Source organism: Solanum verrucosum, unplaced genomic scaffold (genome assembly GCF_900185275.1).
Source record: "Solanum verrucosum unplaced genomic scaffold, falcon-dt-bn FXZP01000182.1, whole genome shotgun sequence".
Taxonomy (NCBI): domain Eukaryota; kingdom Viridiplantae; phylum Streptophyta; class Magnoliopsida; order Solanales; family Solanaceae; genus Solanum; species Solanum verrucosum.
Genome location: NW_026020378.1, coordinates 6,685,443 through 6,710,688, shown reverse-complemented (window position 1 = coordinate 6,710,688; position 25,246 = coordinate 6,685,443). Strand labels below are relative to the sequence as shown.

The 25,246-nt window shown below is 36.1% G+C and overlaps 3 protein-coding genes across 4 annotated transcripts; 2 read left to right on the top strand and 1 right to left on the bottom strand.

The window, feature by feature from the left end:
• The first annotated feature begins 334 nt into the window (after window positions 1–334).
• On the top strand, window positions 335–6,167 carry LOC125838776 (uncharacterized). The gene is made up of 8 exons (XM_049517815.1): window positions 335–809; window positions 1,865–2,023; window positions 2,967–3,298; window positions 4,317–4,656; window positions 4,956–5,104; window positions 5,205–5,298; window positions 5,744–5,815; window positions 5,913–6,167. The coding sequence occupies exons 1-8, from the start codon at window positions 447–449 to the stop codon at window positions 5,955–5,957; spliced, it is 1,554 nt and encodes a 517-aa protein (XP_049373772.1). The 5' UTR covers window positions 335–446; the 3' UTR covers window positions 5,958–6,167.
• A 1,084-nt stretch (window positions 6,168–7,251) lies between these two features.
• LOC125838780 (aspartate aminotransferase, cytoplasmic) lies at window positions 7,252–14,276 on the top strand. The gene is made up of 12 exons (XM_049517818.1): window positions 7,252–7,506; window positions 7,956–8,027; window positions 9,043–9,104; window positions 9,184–9,267; window positions 9,864–9,963; window positions 10,070–10,190; window positions 11,396–11,559; window positions 11,685–11,822; window positions 12,290–12,411; window positions 12,554–12,648; window positions 13,393–13,513; window positions 13,884–14,276. Exons 1-12 carry the CDS (start codon window positions 7,309–7,311, stop codon window positions 13,966–13,968), a joined length of 1,362 nt encoding a protein of 453 aa, XP_049373775.1. The 5' UTR covers window positions 7,252–7,308; the 3' UTR covers window positions 13,969–14,276.
• A 1,748-nt stretch (window positions 14,277–16,024) lies between these two features.
• On the bottom strand, window positions 16,025–25,246 carry LOC125838771 (transcription factor MYB3R-1-like). 2 transcript variants are annotated; one of them, XM_049517809.1, is made up of 12 exons: window positions 25,061–25,246; window positions 24,181–24,368; window positions 23,816–23,870; window positions 22,519–22,576; window positions 21,089–21,183; window positions 20,889–20,992; window positions 20,280–20,408; window positions 18,331–20,143; window positions 17,323–17,663; window positions 17,098–17,212; window positions 16,776–16,979; window positions 16,025–16,313 (listed from the first exon to the last, which is right to left on the bottom strand). In XM_049517809.1, the coding sequence occupies exons 2-12, from the start codon at window positions 24,252–24,254 to the stop codon at window positions 16,185–16,187; spliced, it is 3,117 nt and encodes a 1,038-aa protein (XP_049373766.1). In that variant the 5' UTR covers window positions 24,255–24,368; window positions 25,061–25,246; the 3' UTR covers window positions 16,025–16,184. The 2 variants fall into 2 exon arrangements, with proteins under 2 accessions (XP_049373766.1, XP_049373767.1); XM_049517810.1 differs by having other exon boundaries at window positions 24,181–24,373; window positions 25,061–25,154.

Genomic DNA, 25,246 nt, shown 5'->3' with positions numbered 1-25,246 from the left:
CTAATTTACCCTTGAGACTTGAATTCCAATTTTGGTAATGAACAACAGTGCATAACTTAAGTTAATATCTGAGTCCTTAGAAAATTTCCTATTCAAAGGTTTGATTTCTGAAAATGACATACTTGGAAACGGACGCATAAGTAATGGTAGAACTCACAATTCTTTCCATATATAATATGATAAAATGTTAATAGCTTTTAAAATGGTGCTAATGTTTGATAACGCGTAAATTAAGTGACTATTTGCTAAATTCCCCCCCAAAAGCAGGCCGCAAATATTTCTAAAAGCCCAAAAGCTTAAAGCCCAATTAGCCCATCTTCTCCAGTAAATTCCTTAGGTCAAGAACATCCAAAACCTTCTGCTACCACCCCTTCTTCGCCACTGTTAATCAATTTCGCCCTAAACCTAAACCCTTGATTTTCGATTTTCAGCGTTGAAGCTCAACAATGGCAGCTCCCTACGAGTACGAAGAAGGAGGGTACCCACAACAAACTGATGCAGTCGGGTACGACCCGAATTTCGTGCCAGATTCCGTAAAATCGTTCGTGGTTCATCTGTATAGGCACATAAGAGAGAAGAATGTTTACGAGATTCACCAGATGTATGAGACCTCTTTTCAGACATTGAGTGAGCGTATGTTTAAGGAAACTCCCTGGCCTTCTGTTGATGCCGTTGCGCCTTACGTTGATAATGACCATGTCTTCTGCTTGCTTTACCGTGAGATGTGGTTCCGTCACTTGTATGCTAGACTTTCTCCTACTCTTAGACAGCGGATTGATTCGTGGGATAATTATTGCAGCCTTTTCCAGGTTTTTAAATATGTCGCTTTTTTATTCTTTTTTGATGCGTTGTTTGGTGTTATTCAATGAGCTCAGTAAAACTACTAAGCTTCAATTCCAAGCTAATTGGGGTCGGTTTCATGAATCCATTTTGTTCAATTTGCCGTGTTCCCCCAATTCTCAATTATTGGGATTGTTTGTTCTTAGATTTTTAATTGATGTATGTCTCCATATAGACTAAAACCATATACTAAATGACTAAAAAGACTCCTAGCAAGTCTATACAATTTAGGCCTGGTATTATAATGCGATTGCAAATAGTAGATTCATATTTGGAGTTCAAACAATTTTTTGATATTGGTGACTCAATTATGCTTTCTGGCAATGAATCAATTTTCTAGCATGATATACTTCAGTTAAAGTATATAGCTATATTGTAAAGCTTGTAGTCATGTTTGTGATATATATATAAAAGTTGGTACTGGCAGACATTGTATTTTACCTAAGCTAGAAAAACAACCTACAACCTATAATAGAGTGAGATGATGACATAAGTTCCCCTATCACTAAACCTGTGATTACTTTGCCTATAAATCATACTCCATAAGCCTAAAGGAATCATTTTTCAAAATTGTATTCAGAACGGATTGTTTGTTACTATATTAGCTCTTGGGGTTCTTAATTATTTGTATCTTACGAGCAAGTATTATATAAAAAATTTCTTTGCATAGTGATGTTAGAATGTTTGTACTTTGAGAACTGTTAAGACTGTTTGAACTGTATAAATCAATCTCTCCTCTCTTCCTTGTCTCGTTTCTTCTAATTGTATATATATATATACACTCCATTTTTTGGGAAGCCACTTTAGGTCAATAGCATTTATTTGTAAAATGGACAAGGTTGGGGCAGTACTATGTGGGTCTTGCAGGAAGAGCGTATTTTATTTATTTAAGAATGCACTTTATTTACTGTATAGATTTTTGTAGCTAGTATGCTAAGTTTGACACTGTGGAACAATGGCTGTGCATTTATTGGCCTTGTAATATGAATCTAGAGTTTCACATGTAGACTGTGCATTGGTGTAGGTTGTGCTGCATGGTGTGGTTAACATGCAATTGCCAAACCAGTGGTTGTGGGACATGGTAGATGAGTTTGTATACCAATTCCAGGCATTCTGTCAATACCGTGCAAAGATGAAGAGCAAAACTGCGGAGGAGATTGCATTGCTGAGGCAGTTCGACCAGGTATAGCTGACAAATTACCATGCCTTTTCTTCTTCCCTATAGTTTAACCTATTAATATGCTATCTATAATATACTTTTGAAATTTGTTCAGTTAGTCCACTATTTTACTTTTAAGGATATTTATAACCTTTTTCTTGCTTTTCATTATTGTTTGCATAATTACTCTTTTAACTTTGGTGATGACTTGGTTTTAGATAAAACTAGGAAAAATGTTTGAATATTACAACATTGACTGTGTGGTGATCTGCGTTACTTGAATTATTATTGGTTACATGTATTATGAGTGTGTGCATAATCTGTAACATTACTGTAAATCCTGCAACATTGTTCTCAAGCATTTTTTATCTGGTATTTGTTTTTATAAATCATTCGTCTGTGGCATCTTTTATCTGTTTGCAGTTTATTATCCAGGGCATTGACGTGTTGCTTTTGAGTAGTAGTTTCCTTTTAGCTATAGATATAGTCATACATTGCCGTGATTGAGTAAGAACTGCTCGTAGCTGGTCTCTAAGGTCAAACATTGACGTATGGTTTTCATTCATGAATGGGCAAATAGTGGAGCCGCCACGTAAAGTGATGGGTGTTCAATTGAACATCCTTCATCGAAAAATTACATTGTATATATATGAAATTATACTAAGTATATAGGTCGCAACTTACTTTTCGTAGGTATATATTAGTTAATGAACACCCTCAGCAAAATTTCTGGTTTCACCACTGTGGGCAAGACTTGATTTTAATGATGGGAGAAAGTTATGGTATTGATGGATGTTAATCATTACAGTGCAAAGTGGTCATTAGGTGAAGAGATTGGATTGGCTGTCAAAGCCTGACCTGGACTTCTAAGATGTTTGTTTTTACCAACGTATTTCTTTATTATGATTTAATAAACCATTTATGATCTACTTGTCTAAAAAATCTCTCTAATAATGATGTTTATTAGGCTTGGAATGTATACGGTGTTCTCAATTTCTTACAAGCCCTTGTGGAGAAATCTACAATAATCCAAATCTTGGAGAGGGAAAAGGAAGGTCTTGAAGAGTTTACTGCTACTGATGGGTATGATTACAGTGGTGGAAGTAATGTCTTGAAGGTTTTGGGCTATTTCAGCATGATAGGCTTGCTCAGAGTTCATTGTCTGTTGGGTGATTATCATACTGGCCTGAAGTGCTTACGTCCAATTGACATAACTCAACAGGGTGTTTACACCAGTGTTATTGGGAGCCACATAACCACAATATATCACTATGGTTTTGCTAATCTTATGTTGAGGAGGTATGTTGATCATTATTTTCTCCAAACTCTTGCATTTCTGTCACATGTACTGCACAGTTCTGTATGATTGTGTGTACTTTTATTTAGTCAAGAATTTACTAACATGCTATCTTAAAATATGCATTCCTTTCATATTTGCGCAAAATCGCTGGTCTGTAATGTTATAATAAAATTAAATGAACTAGCTGAAGTTTTTGAAGGACCGTTGTCTTTTGTCATTGGGAGCTGAAGAAAATGTACAGTAGAGGCAAAAGAGTATTTTGCAACTACTGTCTGAGAGTAGAAAGTAATAGAGGTGGCAATTGAGCAGGTTGGGTCAAATTTGGGTGGGTCGTAATGGGTCAAGACCCAACCCAATCAAATTTGGTTGGATCAGAATGTGTTGGGTCAAGTAGTTGGTCATAGAATGGGTCAAGACCCAACCCAACCCAATTTTTACTAAGTTTAATTATTTTATTTGTTCTTTTAAAACATTTTAGTACCTAATAATTTTTTTTCTATATTATGGCTATATATAAACTATCAAATTAAAAATATATATATTTTTTTAAAAAAATATTTTGACAAGATTTCTCACGAGTCAATTTAGGTTACATATCAACCCAATTTTTTATGGGTTGAGTTAATAAATGTGCGGGTTGGGTTTGATTTTGCCACCCCTAGAAAGTAGTATGTGCTTTACTTTTAACTCAACGGTTAGGTAATGTAATTTTTCTCGAATTGGAGAACATAGATTGTTGCTTATTATTGACCACTTAATCTTTGTTGAGGTAAGATATTGCTTTAGTTTACAGTCAATTCGCAATAACAGTGGAGGTCGGATGATCTTTTCGTTTTCTTGATCACAATGATTAGATTTCATTCTTTGGTGGGGGTGGGGTGGGTGGGGGGAATCTTCAATCAACAAGGAGCCACCTGACGAATCTCCGAGTGCTCGAAGTTCTAGTTGTATTTAGTTTGGCTTTAGCAGAGTAGTTTTATTTCCTCTAATCTGGAAAATGGGTTCGCTATTTTACAGGTATGTAGAGGCTATCCATGAGTTCAACAAAATCCTTCTATATATTTATAAGACAAAGCAGTATCACCAGAAGTCACCCCAGTATGAGCAGATACTGAAGAAAAATGAGCAGATGTATGCCCTGTTGGCTATAGCTTTGTCATTGTGCCCTCAAGTGAAACTTGTTGAAGAAACTGTGAATTCTCAATTAAGGGAGAAGTATGGTGAGAAGATGGCGAGAATGCTGAGATATGATGAGGAGGCATCTGCACTCTATGACGAGCTCTTCTCATATGCATGCCCTAAGTTCATTACTCCTTCTGCTCCAAGTTTTGAGGAGCCTCTTGTAAATTACAACCAGGTACCTATTTTAACTAGACTTAATTTCGGGGCCTTTTATCCCACTGCAAGCTTAGTTTGAAGATATAGAGATATTTTTCAGAAATGTTAACTTTGATTACATCCAATTTGCTCCTCCAATCCCCATTACAAGTGGATTTGTGTATTTTATGTGTACTATTGCTCCATATTTCTTATTTCTTGACTGCACGTTTGAACCACCACAGATGATGGCTTTGTATGCTCCCACCACATGACATATTTTCTTCAGCTTTTACACAGCTGTCATCGTTATTAAATTAGTTATGTTGTCTTCTTCAGGATGCCTATAGGCTACAATTGAAGATGTTTCTATATGAAGTGAAGCAGCAACAATTATTGGCCGGTGTTAGGACCTATTTGAAAGTGTATTCAACAATCTCCCTGGGGAAGCTTGCAAATTACATGGATTTGGATGAACCCAATTTAAGGTCTCAAATATCTAATGCATTTAGTGGTTTGTTATCATGCAAATTCTCAGCTGTGATCTATGTATTTGTGGGATTATATACTGAATTCAATGTTACACAGGGCGGTTTTGATGACATACAAGCACAAAACACATGCTGTCTATTCTGATGGCAAGATAATTTCCAACGCCGACGTGGACTTCTACATTGATGAAGTAAGAAACATATTATGTAAAAATCTTGTTATCTTGTTCCTTTAATCCTTTCTCCATTGGGTAATTGGTGGCTGACTACATTATTTATTTGATATAATCTAGGTAATGTGCGTGGGGTTTTATAGTCGTTAATCTTTTTCAATCATATTCAAGATAATGCATTTTGAGTAGCTCACCGTAAACTGTTTTTCAGCATTTACCTTTATCCTTGTTCTCAAGAGATGCGAACAAGTGTGGGCATCTCTTATTGATTGTTTTGCTGGTTCTGGTGTCATTTCACATTTGTTATAGTCTTTCCTGTAGCTTTCGGTACAAATAATATAAGGCCGTAAATGCATGTAGAATCCAATATGGCCTGATATTTACTGTGCTTATTCTTCTAACCCAAGGTAGTAAACACTGTCATACATTCTGACAAAGTGATTCACAATGTCTTTCATTCCAGGATATGGTCCGTGTAGTAGAATCTAAGTCAGCGAAGAAGTATGGTGATTACTTTTTGCGTCAGATTGTGAAGGTAATTCTTGTATAAGCATTTTCAGCCATGGTTTTTATTCATTTTATTTTGCCACATATTCATGCGACGTGCATATGCTCTTCGTTTCTTTTTTCAGCTTGAAGGGATTATGACTGATATTGACAGGATAAAGCTGGAGTAAGCTACCTTCCTATGTTATAGTATCAGTAGCGTTTAACTTACTTTGAGCTTTCATTTTTGTACCGAGGAAAATGCAGAAAGTTGAATGAGAGTATGTATTTTGATTTTTTCGGTTTTGAGAACCGGTGTTTACCAAGCTTTGTTGATTAGTGACTAGAAACAATTTTTTCTCTCGCTTTGTAATCTATTAATACAGTACAAGGTTGCCTTTCGTTAAAAAGTTCAAAACTAGAGCTCTGGGTTCAGCTAGTGTCTTGATATTGCAGAACTCAGTTCGATTATCTTGTAAGTTTCATGAAAAATGATATAACAATAAATATGCCACTTCCAATCACCAAAAGTAAGTCATTGATTAGTATACCACAATATATTTTGTGTTGGATTGAAAACTTACATACAAAGATCAACGTCACAGTTGGACGGAAAAACTTCTTTTTGATGAGTAATGTATTGCTTATTGCGTACATTCCTATCTTCCGTAGCTTTTTCTATTATCACACTTTGTTTGGAGGGTCGTTATATATTGTTTCATAATGTATTGTATTGTTACGATTCAATAGATTTTATGTAACAATTAAAACATACGTCGTATTTAAATTAATAATACAATACAACACAATCGTAACAACCATCCAAACAAGGTGTTGGAGGAATGCCATTGTACGTCTCTTTTAACTTCTTTTTTTTAACAAGCATGCGGTGATCCAATAGAAGTTCTTTCAGGCTATAATATAAGTCTGTTCTTCTTTAGGATACACTATACAAGTACAACGATCAATAGTAATTTCATATTTTATCCTTGATAAAATAATTACTGATCAATCACAATTAAATGTTTTTTAATTTAAAAATTATGTGCCAGTCAAATATCTTGTTATTAATTGAAACAGAAAAGGAAGTTTTATATATGTCTAGGCTCGAGCAAGTTATAATAAAATCCAAATTCACTCTCATAATATTCAATCTTGACCCTTGAAAATAATTTTTCAATATATATCAAAGTTCAAACACCTTGCTTGAAAGCAAAAAATAAATGGTTACGTAATCAAACAAAATTCTTCATTTCTTGAAAAATGTGCCACATAGATATAAAAAAAGTCCTTCCTTCATCTAGAATGCTTATCGCCATCTAATAATGCCAATAAATAGACAGTTAGTAGTACGGGCCCTACAACTGCCATATCATCAGATAACACCGATCCCATCACCCACTCCGTCACCCTAGCTTTTCCTCCTTCCCCTTCTACTACTATATATATAAAGGATTTTACGGATCATTGTCCAAACTCCAAAGTAAACAAACTTTAAAAAGATAGGCGTACTATAGCAAGCAAAAGTTCCATACTACTAAAATGCACACACAACAATCACCGTCACCCTCCGCCGATCGGAGGTTGAGTGTTCTGGCGAGGCACCTTGAACCGTCGTCCTCCACCGCCGTTGAAGGTCACAGCAACCACACCATTGTCGGTGCTCCTACCTCAGGATATGATGGAAAACAGTCGGTATTCTCTCACATCGTTCGCGCTCCCGAAGATCCTATTCTCGGCGTAACTCTCTCTATCTCTAAGTCTTCGTGTTTACTTTTCTTATTATGAGCTGAATTTGGAGGAATTTTAGCTTTTTTAAATTTGTAAGGACAACCATTTTTATTATTAAAAGATATTAATATTATTTTATACAAAATGGATGATAAAGCTTTTATGAGTTCGATCACTTCCGATAGATGGAAATGGAAATGATTGAATTTTCGAAATTATGTGGTTTTTTAAAATTTATTGAGGGAGAGATGAAATTCATGGATCAAGTTTTCTGATTCTGTTTTACATATAAAATGAGCGGACAAATAGAAAACCGGTTATTAATATCTTCCAAATGTGTGTTTTTTTGAGGTCTACTTTTAGTTTAGTTTCTGTTGTGATCTTTGCCTTTTTTGAGATCTTAAATAGATTGATTGAAGTCTTGATGACATATTTTGTTGTTATGTTTTGGTTATTAGGTTACTGTTGCATACAACAAAGATACCAGCCCCGTGAAGTTGAACTTGGGAGTTGGTGCATATAGGACAGAGGTGATCATCCATTTTCTTGATTTTTTTGTTACATTTTTGTCATAAATGCAGTACTGTTTTCAGTAGCTAAGCAATCGTGATTTAGATTCTTCCATGATTGAAATCCAAAAACACGAGAAATTAGTATTAACAACGGATTTGCTTTTTTAGTTTCTTAATTTGTGATTGTCTTGGTGACTGTGGAGTTATTTTGGTTTTAAATTGTTCATCCAATGCTGAAGTGTTTGACTGATGCTTTGCTAAGAAATAACTTTTTAAGATTATGGGTTGCCATAAATGATAAAATTTAATATAGCCTACTCGGCTGTTTTTCGATTACATAACTAGTAATTGATATGGAAAAAACAACCTTTATATTGTCATAGTAAGTGATAAAACTCAAATTGCTTCCATTTTCCTGTTATATCATTGCCAAATACACTAAACGGTTCTGATTTTTTTCCGAGAAGTAAAACAAAATTAAAGCAGACCATACAGTTTCTATATATCTACTAAGTTTGTCACTTTGTGATGTCTACTTGTCATACCTAGTAGTAATTGATACTTCTTGGTTCAAATGTCTTTGTTCTAAAGATCACAGAGAATATTGCATCATATTATTGTTAACAAACTAGAGTCCATCATCAAATTTGTCATGGAAGTCTTTATTTCTCGGGGGTAGGAATTGCTCCAACCTTACTTCGAGTGTACTCAATACAATGGATCTCTCAAGTTGACATGTTGATTTTCCACTCACAGACTACAATTAGTTCTTTTATTTGCTTCCGGGTAAATTGATTGGATTTAAGTTTCTTAATATCTTTTCGTTGAAGGAATAGTTGGGAAGGAGGATTATTGACAAAGGACTTGTGGATGCTTAGTACTACTCCTTTCTCAGATTTCATAAGAATCTCTTGAGTTTTTCTGGTTGTCTATTGAATACGGGGATCCTTAGCTTGTGCTGCTGTATTCCAATGTATCAGCTAAAAATACTAATGTGTTCCTTTTTTTTTCTCCCTTTGTGCGGCGATATCAGGAAGGAAAACCTCTTGTTTTGAATGTTGTTAGAAAAGCAGAACAGCTACTAGTAAATGATAGGTACTTGCTTTCCGTTTCTAGAAACTTGAACCCATATTTTTTCTTAAACCTATGTGATTAACCTTCAAGGTTTCTTCAGGTCTCGCATAAAAGAGTACCTTCCAATTGTTGGGCTGGCAGACTTCAATAAATTGAGTGCTAAGCTGATACTTGGTGCTGACAGGTACAAGAGTTACCATTCTCTGTTTAGTATTGTAGATAAGATATGCAGGCAGATAAATAGTGTATGTTGTTGCGTACCTTGAAATATTAAGGCTTTGTTACCAAGTGTTTGATTTATTGCTTGGTAAATCTTTGTGAAGTATCTATTAACATCTGCCCACATTACATTTTTAGCCAACTTCCCATCTCGCCATGTTTCCATGTGTCATTTGTTCTTGGAACTGCCACTCACTTCTATATTGTTTGCTTCTATGTTGTTGGTGCTATCAGATGTACTCCCAATTTTTCTGTGTGGTTTCATTGTGTAATCTAATTTAAGCGATAACTATTTGCAAATGTGGTTTCAAAATTTGGTTAGAGCATTAGCATTTTCAATGCATGTGGTGAAGTGTAAGATCAATGTCTAGAGCTGTCAAACAGGTTTATCTTATGTCTAGCAAGCTCTTTCAGATGTTTTTAAGTTTAGGACAGCTGAAACTTTAGACTTGCTTCATATACATTAAGGTTAAAGAGAGTTGTTAATATGCTTCAAATGTTTAATTCATCTTATACCAGTGACCTTTATTTTATGATCTTTTCTTTCTTTGCTTGGAGCAGCCCTGCTATTCAAGAGAACAGAGTAACAACTGTGCAGTGCTTGTCTGGCACAGGCTCATTGAGGGTTGGAGGTGAATTTTTGGCTCAACATTATCATCAAGTAAAACTGCTTTGATTCCTTATCTTCCATTTTTGTTCCTTCAATTCTTTGCTTGAATGTATACACAATCGAGGTCGAGTTAACCTTGATGTAATTCTCTCTGCAGCGTACTATTTATATTCCCCAACCAACATGGGGAAACCACCCAAAAATTTTCACTTTAGCTGGATTGTCAGTTAAGAGTTACCGCTACTATGATCCAGCAACCCGTGGACTCCATTTTCAAGGTACGGAACTTCTTTCTACAAGACAGTGAGGTAACGTGAGATTATTGCAGTAGATATATATTTATGGCTATTCACTTTGTTATTTATCTCTTCCAGAAAGATGGATGTTTTTCAGTCTTATTCTGGTATTTGATCGCAAATTATCACAAATAAGAATCAAATTGAGGTTGAATGTGTTTCACTTATTTGGTTGCATAAATAGTAAAAACACAATTTAAATTGTGTCCAGTAATTTGACAAACTTATAAAGCCATCATCCTATGTGTTTTTTCCTTATAACTATTTTCCCATGAGAAAATAAGGGAAGAGAGATAAATATGTAACTTGATAATAATGGAATAATGCAACACACATCTAAAAAACTCAACTTTTATGCCGAAAACATAGAAAAGTACCCAGTTAGATCAACAAATCATTGGATCTTGTCGAAAAAAATGTAGTTGCTGAAATGTTGAACAAAATTTTTTCTGTCGTAATGGTCAGAATATAGGAGGAAGAACAGAAATAATGCTGGCCAAAACGAGGCGGTGCTACTGAAAGGCCAGAGGATAGAGGCCAGGAATCTATCTAAAAGAGGCTGTGTTACCATAAAAATTATTGAAATGAAGCGTGGTGCTGCGTAGAAAAGAGGCACAGGTTATTGAAACAGTCACAGGAAAGAGGCTTGATGTTGTGACTGTAGTCACAGTAAAGAGAAGTGGTGCCCTCGGAATGGGCATTGGACAAGGCAATAGTAGAACTGTGAAAAAAATGACTTATGGTTGGGAGACCTTTTTTTTTTTTTTTTTTTTTTTTTTGATAACCAAGAAATCCGTCTGTGAACCCGCCCTTTGGACCAATCACAGCCTTCTAAACTCGGTGGATAATGGACCCGCCCCTCTACCCTTTCTCCACTTAAATACCGGGCTTCGCTTTGCATGGTGTGGGGCTTGAACCTACGACCTAAGACACAAGTCCTCCACCTTTTGCCCCTTGAGCTAGGCCTTGGGCATCTACATGATCATAGAGGCTCTAATGCTATGTGAGAAAATAAGAGAGTGGAGGAAAATAGATGTATTACTTGATGATAATGGAATATAAGACACATCTAAGCTCTAATGTTTTGTAATCACTATGTTCAAACCTAAGGGACCAACTTTAATATTGTGTTCTTGTGTCTGTGTGACGTTGACTTATTTATGAAATTTTCCTTCCGTACATGACAGGTTTGTTGGAAGACCTTGGATCTGCTCCATCAGGAGCAATAGTGCTACTTCATGCTTGTGCACATAACCCCACTGGTGTGGATCCAACCAAAGATCAGTGGGAGCAAATTAGGAGATTGATGAGATCAAAAGGATTGCTACCCTTCTTTGATAGTGCATATCAGGTAAGAAAAATCATCAACAAACTGTAGCTAGAGCTTTTTGGCTTTTTCTATATGAGCATTTTCAGATGAGACATTTTGTTTGATATATGTTGATTAATCTTGATAATCTATCTTTTATATTATAGGGGTTTGCTAGTGGAAGCCTAGATATAGATGCACAGTCTGTTCGCATGTTTGTGGCAGATGGAGGTGAAGTACTTGTTGCTCAAAGTTATGCAAAGAATATGGGGCTTTATGGTGAACGTGTCGGAGCTTTAACCATAGTACGTCTAAACTGATAACCTGTGCCTCATTCTGAAACATTTGAATGTCCATTTGTTCTTTGGTTGTGTTGTCTTCCTTTTTCTCGAATCATGTTTGATTCTAATGATACTTCTTATTGTTTTCTATATTGGCCTTTCTCCTGGTGCTGAACTGTGGAGGCACATTAGAGTTGTAGTTATGAACTGCTGAACTGCTTAACCCTTGTAGCTTGCTTCAAAATATATGAACTTGACAGCCTAGAACATAACCTAAAAAATTTCGCCGTTAAGAGATATCAAAAGTTTGTAGTGTATCCGGTTCCATCTTCAAAAGAATGAAGGGAAAACCTGTTAATCTGTTATGGGAGGCAGTTCACGTAATATCATGTATTGTAATTTATCACAGTTACACTCTGCTGACACTCTGCTGACACTCTGCTGACACTCTGCTGACAGTTGCATATTTTTGAATTTTCTCAAATCTGCAGGTGTGCAGAAATGCTGATGTAGCTAGCAGAGTTGAGAGCCAGTTGAAGTTGGTGATTAGGCCTATGTATTCCAGTCCACCAATTCACGGTGCGTCAATAGTTGCTACAATCCTCAAAGACAGGTAATATATCAGCCATCAGGAACATTGGTTCTCGGACACTAGAAAGGCATTTCCTAGTTTCTGTATGATATAATAATCCAGTTTATGTTCAGTAATTAGGTTTAGTCATTGTTCTGCAAAATAAATCACTAATTTCCTGCAGAAACTTGTACCATGAATGGACTCTTGAGTTGAAAGCGATGGCTGATCGAATCATCAGAATGCGCCAGCAATTATTTGATGCTTTACGCGCTAAAGGTAACATTGACAGCAGTCACGTATGCATCCATATGTATTGCATCAGCCTCTGCTCTTTTTATTCATTTTGATCATTCATGTTAGGTGTCCTTATGTATGAAAACTACATATGAATGTCGTACACTGCTGCCTATAGAATCTGCTGCAATATGTCCAGCTCATTTGCCCGACATAATTGATGAAAAAGACCAACTCGTACTAAGCTGATTCTCCTGAATGAAAGTTGACCAGGAAAAAGTAAAAGCAAACAAAACCTGGAATTAGACAATTTCAATCATTTCTCCAAAACATAACACATCTCGATCTTCCTTAGTGCTCTCTTCAAGTCCTTATGTATTCTCCTTGCATCAAATATTGCTCGTTCTAATGGAACTAATACCCCATAATTATGGATTTTCTACCCTTAGAAAACCATCCCCTAGTGCATCTTTATGTGGTGCCTTTGGTGACGTAAAACTATTGATCAAGTCGTCTTTTGATAGATCTCATTCTTTCTATATTCCTCTCAAGGTTTCTGATTTGAACGCCATCCGCATTATATTAAAAAAGATAACATTGCAACTCTCTGTCGGCACATCAGGTGTTAGAATCATGATGTCTATATGCGTAGTCAATTCCTTAATTCCGGCCAAGCACTCTTTAATCCATTTAAATGTCAAACAGCGCATGAACTGTATATCTATTTCTTCCATTCTAAAAAAAAAACAGTATATCTATTTATATTCATGTCAATTTGATTTGCAGGTACCCCTGGTGACTGGAGTCACATTATCAAGCAGATTGGAATGTTCACTTTCACAGGACTTAACAAAGAACAAGTTGCCTTCATGACCAAAGAATACCACATCTACATGACATCAGATGGGTAATATGTTATTTCTACGTCACAATGTTCTATTTGTGTCACATATTAGACAATATTATGTCTCCCCATCAACTGAAATGTGATTTTATTAGCTAGTAAAATGACAGTGACTACCTTGGAAGGAATGTTGAAACAGAAAGTGGGAACGGAGGGTACAGAGGAACATGTTAAAATCTTATCAGTCATCACTTAGTTCTTTTTGTAGTTACTTTCTACCTTAGCTTTCAGGAACACTAAGAAAAATATGATGGTATTAATGAACATTTCTAGAGCGTGATTCTTACTAGTTTGTATATAATTGTGGTAACCCCTCTATGAAGCTTGACTATCAGATTCACCTTTGACATGAATCACGTGTCTATTTTTGCAGACGCATTAGCATGGCAGGTCTAAGCTCCAGGACAGTTCCACACCTGACAGATGCCATCCATGCTGCTGTGACTCGGGCTCGTTGAGTTCATTACTGGCTACTTCTGTTTTCCGTCATGTTCTCTGCAAGGTTGTTAGCTGCTATCGTTTTAGTTGGCTGAGTATTTCCTGCTCAAGTTAAAACTCGATTGCAATTCCCCCTCCTTGTAATAACTAGTTTCCTCCTAAGTTGGAGGTTACAATAAACCTGTATCTGTAATGAGTAGAATAAACAGATTTTGCTTAATGTAGCAAAACCTATTTTAGTTACCTCTTTAGTCTTAATTGCTAAATAGTGGCATACCTTCAATTGTTACTAGCAATTCATAATAATATATATCTTAATAAAGACAAATCTCATTTCTTTATCATCTTATGAGAGTGCTTCAGCACTGGAATCTTTGATGGGTGTTGGTTCTTAGGGAAATTACTGTTAATTGTTGAGTGCCATCTCAGTTGGGGTTTTTATTACATTTTTCGATTTCGTGCTATGAAGTGAAGGTGGAACATTGAATATCTATGCAGTGAAGCTGACCTATGGATGATAACTAATCCGATGGGATAACTCTATGTATCTCATCCTCCATATCAAACGACGACTCCCTTGAGGTCATTATAGTCATGACTCTTATGTCTATTTTACTGTTTCCAAAGATCTAAAGCCTTAAGAGTAAGACCTCAATTCACTGTCCAGAATTAATAACTTTTACCATTTCATATAAAATTAGTATCAATTGTTGATTTTTTAAAAAGTGAAGAATTGTTGGAAAATAACATAATGGAAAACAAAAGAACCAAAAGAATTGATACGGCAAACGAAGTGAAATGCAATTATTTTTAAACTTTGTTGAGTTCTACAGTTATAATACTCGCAGTAACAAAATCATTTCTTAAAATTAACTTGGCAAGGTATCTCCCTACAAAATCATACTAATTTTTATTACATAATTACTGAAAATAGGTAGCTGGTTAAAAATTTATCAAGACTAATTTAAAAACTTTAGTAAAATAAAACCAACACAGGAAAACATATGAACCAAAAGTAGTTATACATAAAAAAGGATTGTTTTTTCTTTTGGGAAAATGCATAAGTACCCCCCTAGTCTATACCCGAAATCAGAGACACACCTAACCTTTACTAAGGTCCTATTACCCCCCGAACTTATTTTATATGTAATATTCTACCCCTTTTTGGCCTACGTGGCATTGTCTTGTGGGCCCAGCGCATGTTGATATTTTTTTCGAGGATAGTGCCACGTAGGCCGAAAAGGGGTAGAATATTATAGATAAATTAAGTTCGGGGGGGTAATAGGACCTTAGTAAAGGTTAGGTGTGTCTCTGGAATTTCGGGCATAGGCTGGGGGTACTTATGCATTTTCCCCTTTCTTTTAGATTTGTTGAGCTCTACCTTTACAATACTTGCAGTAACAAAAATCAGTGAAAAAGACCATAAGTATATTTCGCACAAAATCAGAGATTTTATCTAATTACTCCATCTGCTTGTGCTGGTAAAGGGTTTCGAACTTAAGCCTCCAATATTAAAGTCCCAAACCAAATCATTGGGCCACCACGAAGGGTATTTGACTACTACTTTTACCTTTTACACATCCCTTAAGAAATCACAAGGATAGTTTTACTAATAACAAATAGATTTGTGCTGCTTCTACAGTGTTGCGGCATATTTTGCTATTCATCTGCCCCTTGATTTATCAAGAATAATTAGACGGTATGTGCAAAAGGACAAGTTTCAGTGCAAAGGGTTGCTTAATACAAAGTGGAGCATAGATGAACCTACACCACATTTTTTCAATGAAAAACCCAACTAGAGATGGAATTCCAGAACCTAAGTAACTAAGTTAAAAACTCTGTGACGAGTTCAAGGAAGGTCAACCATAGTGGCATGTAACACAACCATATGATCCAAACCATATATTTTTAAAACTTATTACTAAAATGGAACATGTCAGTACAAGCAATTTCAGTCTATTGCTACGCAATCCCCTAGCTGCAGTATCATTGCTTCCTGCAAAATAAAAGTTTCAAGAGGGGGTTTTGTACAAAAATAGACTTCTTATTTAGCAAATGGGATTAAGCAGAATAATGTTTAATGAAATGATAATATCTAATCCATATCTTTTGACAAACAATTGGACAAGTATTTGTATAAGGCAAAAATAATAAATAAATAAATACACACAAGTATATCAAATCTTATATATGTTACAGCAAGAATTTCCACCCATCCTGAAAGGACTTGCTGCTGCTACCTGCAGCCTTTCAAGAGGTAGGAAGAAGGACTTGAAAAGCTGTTGTTGCTTGAGCAACATTTTTCAGTTTCTTTTCCCTTTCCAGGTGATCCACATTCACTGAAGTCGAGTGTACGCCTCTCACTCTGCAAATAAACAGATAATAGGAAAGTGAAAAAATTTCAGTCTACAATTAACTAGACTTCTGAGAAAGAAAAAACTAGACTTTTGGCACACGCCTAACATTTCCTTAGGACTTGTGGTCATAATCATAAGACATTCTTATGGAAATGAATGTCGTTGAGAATAAAATGGGAAGTTTAAAGTTAAGAAGATTATAGAATAGGTGTCATTCTTTTCGGAACAAACTAAAAAGGAAGAACAACAGTATGTTCCTCTCAAGTTCATTTCCAAAAGGAATATAAAAAGATTGAGAGGCAAAGATGTTAGAATTTCTGAAAAACTGCATAGTTAGTATATTTTCATATGAAACTGCATAGTGATGACATGTGAAAACACATATATAAATTAGCATAGGATATTTAAAAAATATCATAACTGGGGACAAGATTCTTTTGCAATCATCTTGACGTTGGGATTGGACATACCATAGCATTTGCTGACAAAAGAGAATGATTTTCATCTGCCTTCTGGTTTTTGGAGTTCCTCCCCCGTAGGATTGACTCTGGAGTATCACCTCCCAAGACCTCCTGGGCATCTGCAAATGCTCCTGCAGTGTGCTCACTCAATTGCTTCATCAATCCAATAGCATCATAGCTTCTGTCACCTGGGCTCATAAACAGTGCAAGATCCTACGAAGTTTCGAAGTACATAAATAAGAGCCCGGAATTTGAACAGAATAAAAGAGTAAACATAAAGATATTAGTCTCATCGTAGAATGCATAGTGTAATCTCCAAAATCCTATTTACCTCAAAAGTAAGCTCATTATCAAGTCTCGGGCTTGACAGGAAAGGGGTGAAGATCCATGGAGATTTCCAAGCTGAAGGAGATTCAATACTCCTTTTATAAGGTGTTTCTCCAGATCTGCGGAGAAACAGGGTCAATGCGCCGTTAATTTTGCAGGACAGAAATGCTGTGGAAAGGTTATTGGAAAACAAAACAAAAGAACATAAAAAGAACAGCAACTATCTTACATGCTTACAGTCTCAGCTCCAACTCCATTTCCTGAAGTCTCAGCTGAGTTCTCCAAGGCAGTTGATGTGGGAGCAGATTGCATTGATGTAGTGATAACAAAACTACTTCCATCCTTCTTTCCACGTATACGAGGAGAGCAAATAACAGAGAAACATGAAGTCTCAAATGAAGATGAAACAGAACCTTGGTTTGATGCAGCTTCGAGCCGTCTAGCATACTGATTTCCTAGAGCTTTATTGCTTAGATTTGTAGCTCTGTCAGAGTTGGCTCCAAAACGATCAGGAGAAAAGAGCAGATCACTTGCATTCAGTTCAACTAGAACTCCAGAAGGCTGTTTTATCTGAAACAAGCAGAGCATAAAAGTTATTTCCAATAAAAGGATTCTCTGTCGAATAAGTTGAATGGGTCTTGCAAGCATATGTAAATCAGCATAGGCAGCTGTCATAACCACATTAAAACTGTGCAAGAATTTTAAACATCAACCCAAAATTAGATTGACTATAAAATATGGTACAGTATCATGCAAGACTGTAGAGCACCAGCACATTAGAAAACAATGGAAAAAAGGAAATACAGATAGTGAAGATCTTGAATGGAAAGGAAGGAATTTCGTAACATCGAGCTCCAGTTTTTTGATTGTGAAAATTTTTCATTGAATTTTAAGTCCACATATTTAATACTCCCTCTATCCCAATTTACGTGACTTACTTTCTGTTCAGTCAGTTCCAAGAAGAATGACACATTTTTATATTAAGTAGCAATTTAACTTTAAATGTCTATTTTACCCTTAATGAAATGATTTATAGTCACACAAATTTCTATCATTCATTTTGGACCACAAGTTTTAAAAGTCTTCCTCCTTTCTTTCTTAAACTCCCTGCCGAGTCAAACTACCTCACATAAAATGGGACGGAGGGAGTATTAAATGGTAATGCTAATATTGATACCACCACCACTCTCAGAAAACACAAAGTGGTGCCAAAAGGAAACAAAATGACTTGATTCACCTTTCCAATTGCATCATTGGCTCCAATCCTTTTGCCCTCCCTTGTTCCTTGATCTTTATAGTGGACTTCACCTCCATCTAACTGTCTCCCAGAAGTTCCACAGCTCGAATGTCCATTGCATCCCTTGTCCTCCTCCTTTCGTCCATCTTCAGTTGGATTTATGTTTTCTTTATCTTCAGATGAAGCTTGAAGTTCCACAGTTTGATCCTTAGTTAGGGAAGACATTGCTTTTTCATTTGCACAGTCATCAAACATAACATCTAGTCGAGAAAAATCCTTAGCCAGATTAGAAAATGATTCTCGACGGAGATCACTTTCAAGCTTCTTTCCACATCTCTTTTCTGACATTGGTGACACCAAATCACGGTGTCGCTTCTTTAATATAGATGGTGTACTTGTGAAAGTTTTGGCAGCACTTCTCAAGACGGCATCTGGACTACCATCTCTTTTTGGTGAATCCCACAACCTAAATGGAGTAAGACAGTTCACAGAAGTCATCATCAACTGACGTATGCCAAGAGGACTGAACTCTTGCTGTGTATCTGTACCAGTTTGTATAAGATCACAACTGAAAAATGGAACATCCAAGCTCGGAAAACGAGGCGGCTCATAGCATAAGGCTCCCCCATCCTTCTTCTCTTCTTTTACAGCTGAATTTCCATTTACCATCGGACATGTTTGAATAGTATTTGAAGAAGTTGAGCCAAAATCATTCACAGAAACTAGCTGTACAGAATCTTTTGTTTGATCCAGTTGGTCTTTTAGGAGAGGATCATCCATTATGTTGTCACAAGGATTCTCAGATTCAATAGGATATGGAAAACCATCACATTTACTTGTCTGGGACTCATGATCTGGATGCGAAGGATTATGAAACTGATTTGAGGCAATACCAAACATGAATGAGCTTTGCTCTGAAGAAAACTGTGAAGGAACAGAACATGGTTGACAGGATGAAGTTCCCATAACATCTGAACAGAGAGGATTGCAATTTTCTATGGACATATTTCCACCCTCAGAGATCTGATAAATCAAAGAACCAGCAGTTTCATCTACACCATTCATACCAGTTTCCGAAGGAAAGCATTGAGGAATTTCTGCCTCAGGGTATACCATCCTGAAACCCTCCACAGAAGTAAACATTTCATTCGGCTGATGTAATCCCACAACCATGCTCCCATCATTAGTCGTTTCGAACTTCATTCCATTTTGCTGTGGAAAGGATACCATGTCATGATTCTCAGTACCAGTTAGACACTGCATGAAGAGACCTGAAGAATCCTGCATCAACTCCAGAGGAGAAACATTAGGTATGTCATCTGCATTAAACTGCCAATCTTTTCCCATTGATGTTGCCCAGTCATGTGAGAAGTTATGCTCCAGGAGCTTGGATTCGGCAAGTTCACTGGGCACTTCTTCCATTGAAAAAGTAATATCTTCAAAGGCTGGGGTATAGTATTCAGAACACGGTGCTGAACTGGCGCTTGGGTCCTTCCTGTAATTTGAATCCTCCAGCAATTTACCCTCCTCTCTTGTATGTGCAAATGTGTTGCCCATATCACTTGTAGATTGGGAACAGCCAGCAAGATTTGAACCTTGACTGCATTCTGAAACTTCCTCCATTTCTGTTCCTTCTTTACGAACACTATCATCTTCACTGCTCTGTTGAAACTTTATCGAAGAACGGATTGATTGGTTCTGATGGTTGACATTAGGCAGAGCAGGGAACTGAGCAAGTGGTGCTGATGTCAAAAACGTGTCCAACTTCTTTTTGACAGAACTATTCCAGTGATTTTTAATGGCATTATCTGTCCTGAAAAATCATAGAAAAAATCTTTACATGTCATATAAAATAGTGAAGGAATTCTCAGTGTAACAACTCAAAGGGAAAAATAAACCAAAAAGAACTCTTGTTCTATAAAAGAGAGTGGCTGACAGCTTCAAAGTACCTTCCGGGTAAAAATTTCGTCAACTCCGCCCACTTGTTCCCATAAATTTGATGGGCATGAACGAGAGTCATCTCCTCCTCTTGAGTCCAAGCTTCCTTGTTTATTCCAGGATTTAGATGATTGTGCCACCTGAAAAGATCACTCTTAAAAATTATTGTAACATATTCACAAATAAAAGTGGAAATATGAGTTTCATTCTTGGAGAAATTGTCACTTAATTTCAATTATGGTAAATAAAAGAAAATTCAACATAAATGACACCACAAAACTTCTTCCACTGGCAAGGATTCCATTGACATACATTTCTTAAATTTTAGTGGGATTTGTCCAAACATTAGTTAATGAACAGCATCTAGCACTTAGTGAAAAGGGTTTAGATGGAAAACAGCAATTAAGTAGGTATAAAAGAAAATCAATGCTCATCTGGAGTGTAGAGTTCTCATTTAAACTGAATGAGAAAAATTAGAAAGTTGAAAACTCACAAGCTCTCGAAACTTTATTCACAAAAGAAATCTGGAGAAAACTGAAACCATATTTAAGTAAAAAAAAAGAAAGCAATACATTACATGTATACCATTTAGGAAAACAAAAGAATCAACTTGCTTATACCTTTCCCTACATTGTTTTCCAATACGTCCTGGTAAATGTTGAGCAATGGTGGACCACTTTTTGGGGCCATATTTCTTAACTAATTCACCTATGACTTCATCCTCCTGGAAGTCAAGAAGTAAAACAGTTAGTAGCAATATAAAATACATGGATGCTGAGTGTTCCACATAACCATGTATTATTCAAGCATATGTATTTACCTCTTTAGACCATGGACCTTTGACAAGTTCAGGATTAAGAACCTTCTGCCACCTGTGCAAGCACTGTACATCAGTCCGGTCCTTAAAACATTCCGCTGCACAGAGTAAACTTCTCAAATCAGTACATTCCCAAATGCAGAAGTAGCAATAAGCTGACATTATAGAAATAATTTCTGCTATAATGACTGCATGTGTCGTAGAACTTCAAATGCAGTTGTAGGTAAAACAATTCAAAGGCAGCATATATATCATAACATGGAAAGACGGATGCCTCAAAAATCATAATCCAGAAAATATTTCTAAGGAAAATGATAGTGGAGAAAGGTTAAACACACTGGGAAGGAAAAGTCATTTAACTAGAACATCTCTAACCCAATGCAAACGATTTATGGTGGTGTCAGAAAATATATGACTAACAAGTGAGCAATGAACAGTTGATGCAGAAGATAATAGCCGGTGAATCCAAGCTAGAGTTGCTCCAAACAGACAAGGTTTAGCTCATCCAGAGCAAATGTCTTTCTGACTTAGTGCTGCTGCTATTAAGATGCGCAAAAAAGTGAGTACTTACTGTCAAATGGAAAACACTGAGAGACCTCCATCCGGGGGGGGGAGTCTGTCTAAAGAGAAGCTTTACCCCTTGCAATATGAAATCCTTATTCTCTTTAAAAGCTCCTTCGAGCACATTTCTGCGGTGAATCTCAAAGAACTCGACAAGTATAAACACACCATATCCTAATTCCTAAAACAGAACTGTCTCCCTAGGAGGACCTCTAGGTCTTATTCTAGAGCTTTGATTAACTTCCAACCCAAAGTAAATGTTGATTTCTGCAGGCTTGACCAAATTTGAGATAAGAAGATGCTTTTGGGCCAACGTTTCAGAGACTTTTACATTATTTTTACTCATTCCATCTTCAACAACCAGTAACTGTGTCCTAGTTTGGACCTTTGTTTCTTGAACTAAGATTAACTTTTTCGTTCAAAGTATATGTTGGCTCTAAGCATAAAAGTAGATGAGGTCTTTTGTCCTGAAACTATGGCTTAGCACATTATAGTAGGTCAAGACAAATAGAAGCACCAATGCACACGTCACCAAAAGAGTTTGAGTGTAAGATGATTAGAGAAACAGTTCTGTTCACAGGAACTGACAAATAACTTTTACTTCATGTGTCCATAAAATGACCAGTTGATCACTTCATCCAACAAAAAACTCAAGTTATTGTATAAGCATCAGATTAGGTTTACTGTCTCCTCAAGTGTGATCTACTTAGAAATAACATATTTTATCAATCCAACTGCGGAGATAGTCCTGTTTAAGTGGTGAGATAACATTGCCAACAGCATCTTGTGTAAAAGGTGAAAGATCAGCAGTATGCTCCACGAATGTCAAGCACATTAGGTTAATAAATAACAGGATGAGGCAGTGTGTTTACCTATCTTTTTCCAGTTTTTCCCCTTAAAACGTTGGACAGCTTTGCATAGAGTATCATCCTGAAAGGAAAAAAGGATTTATGTGGTTAGCAATATAAAACAAAAAAGTTGAAATGTGTATACTGAAATTGATGAAACTCCACCACATGTAAAAATGTATAAAATGAAAATCAAAACACAGGGATTGCAGAAGGACATTGAAGTCAACAACTGATGCAAATAAAACTTTAAATAGACTCCCTAGCAATAGCCATCTTGCACATAGAACACTTCTGATGTTCTTCCTACATAGTGACATATCCATCAAATTAAATTCTTTACCATTACACAGGTCACCAGATTCAAATTGGGTATCATTGATATGTATTGATCCAAAGAAATTTGCTATATACCTCTTGGAGAAAAGGGGGGAACCAGATATTCTTGTGCTAAATTTATACAAGTAAAGGAGGCTATAAACAGTTGATGGGTAAGTGGACAAAAACACTTATCCCCAAATATATCACTATGCCTGCCTGCTTCCTATGTGATACAAGTAAAAGAATGAAAGATGTTTTGAGAGCTCGGTAGCTGCAACACATAAACACAAGTTTGTATGTTTATACTTACTAGTTTTTTGGACAAACTGAAAGACACAATGTTGATAATCTCTTTTGAGCTCCTACATAATATGATAACTATACAGACTATAGGATACCTATTTTTTTATCACACACTATACATATCAGTATATTTTTTTATCTACATTGATTAATTTATGTTACTTATTAACAACGGATATTCCCGGGCTAACTTTTTGAGGAAACAATTCCCAGAAAGAGGAATCATACAAATTCAGATACTTTTGTGAATATGAAACGAATACCCTAAATCTATTCAAAGTTTCAAAATATGTAGCAGCTAGTAGTCATCACCAGTGCCTCTCAGAGTAGGATTCTTTTTTATTAAATGCATGGACGAATCAACTATACCACAATGCCAAACTTGTTGAAAGCAGCGATATGAATCCTCTAATATATTCTGATTTATGAGGATTCATCATAATTTGATGCTACACTCCCTTTTTTACTTGTACTTGGACCTACACCTCATAGACACGGACAAGAAATTTTAATTAGGTACCACCATTCCAAACCTGAGAAAAAGTTCCCATTCTAGAAATGGATTACCACCCTCTCCCAACAGAGAAAAAGAAAAGTTTGTGTGTAAGTAAAAAGGAATCGAAAATATGTTTAAAACAATAGCAACTTGAATGCATAAAATTTCGACTTGTTCTCGGCCGAGGAAGTGCCCACTTACTTCTTCAGGAGTCCACTGCCCCTTTGTGGAACGTCTCGTAGGACCACTAGTTCTCCTGTTAACATTAGCACCAGATGAGTGAGTAGTTCAACATTCCACAGACTATTTGAGTGAGATTTACCAGAGTAGACTACATTTGAACTTAAAATTCATCTAAATAGCCTTTTAATGTTCTGTCCATTAAAAGACTATATCTGAACTCAAACTTCATCTTAATAGCCTTTTAATGTCCTGTCCACTAAAAGACTGAAGAGTTTCTGTAACACAGCATGAAAAAAATTCAATAAACAAAAATGCACAAAATCACATAATGGCACTTAAAATATGACACGAAAGAAGCAATAGTCCAGTGCTTTGAAAATTACCCATGCAAAGGACGAACTCTCTGGTAACTACTGCTAGTGCCATCTGAAGGAGTGCTGATTCTATCACTTTCCATGGTTGTTTGACACAAAGACAAATCTGCAGAACCCAACACCCAAAGGTCGATAATTTTCTCCAGAATGTCTTCCCCAATTCATTATATGCCACCCTAAGATGTGGGCTCTCCTACCTGATCTTACAACAAAATGAGAGGATAAGGTCAGAGCAAATCACAACATAATGGTGCTAAAAAGCCTGAGATATATTAAAGAAATAAGAACCCTTAATAACTACAGTCAGTTTTCATCTATGTAGCTCAAGACTCTCCAAAAATGTTCCCCCACCCATGTCGACCCTCCAAAAATGCACTACTCTTGAAGGATCCAACACACACCCGTCAGCATTTTTGAAGAGTCCGACCAACATAGGTTTCCATTGATACCACCAATCACTGGATTGAGGGTTTAGTAAGAATTAAACAGACAAATTTAAGGAAAATATACACAACCAAAATCAGCAAAATCACAGTGGTATAACAGTGATTTGACTCGTCCGACCAACATAGGTTTTCATTGATACCACCAATCACTGGATTAAGGGTTCAGTAAGAATTAAACAGACAAATTTAGGTAAAATATACACAACCAAAGCAAGATAAACAAAAAGAAACTAATAAACTGATCAAACAAAAGAATCTGATCAAATTAGGGTTCAAGATACCATCTTTTAACAACAACAAAATTCAAACTTCCCAACTACCGAAGTACCAAGAAATCGTAAATTAACAAATCCAACCATGAAAAAGACAAATTCAATTCAATCAAACCCAAAAACCAAAATAAAAAATAAAAAATCACCCATTATACGAAAATCTGCACTTACCGAACACAACTTCAAAATATTCAACCAAACCAATGGAATAATGAGAACAAAACACATTTGCAGATCGATCCCAAACACGATAAAAAAAACAAAACAAATTCAGGAACGAATTTGAAGATCTAGAAATTAAGTGATGAAATTTAGTGAGAGAAATTCTAGAGAGAGAAAGAGAGAAGTGGGTGTGTT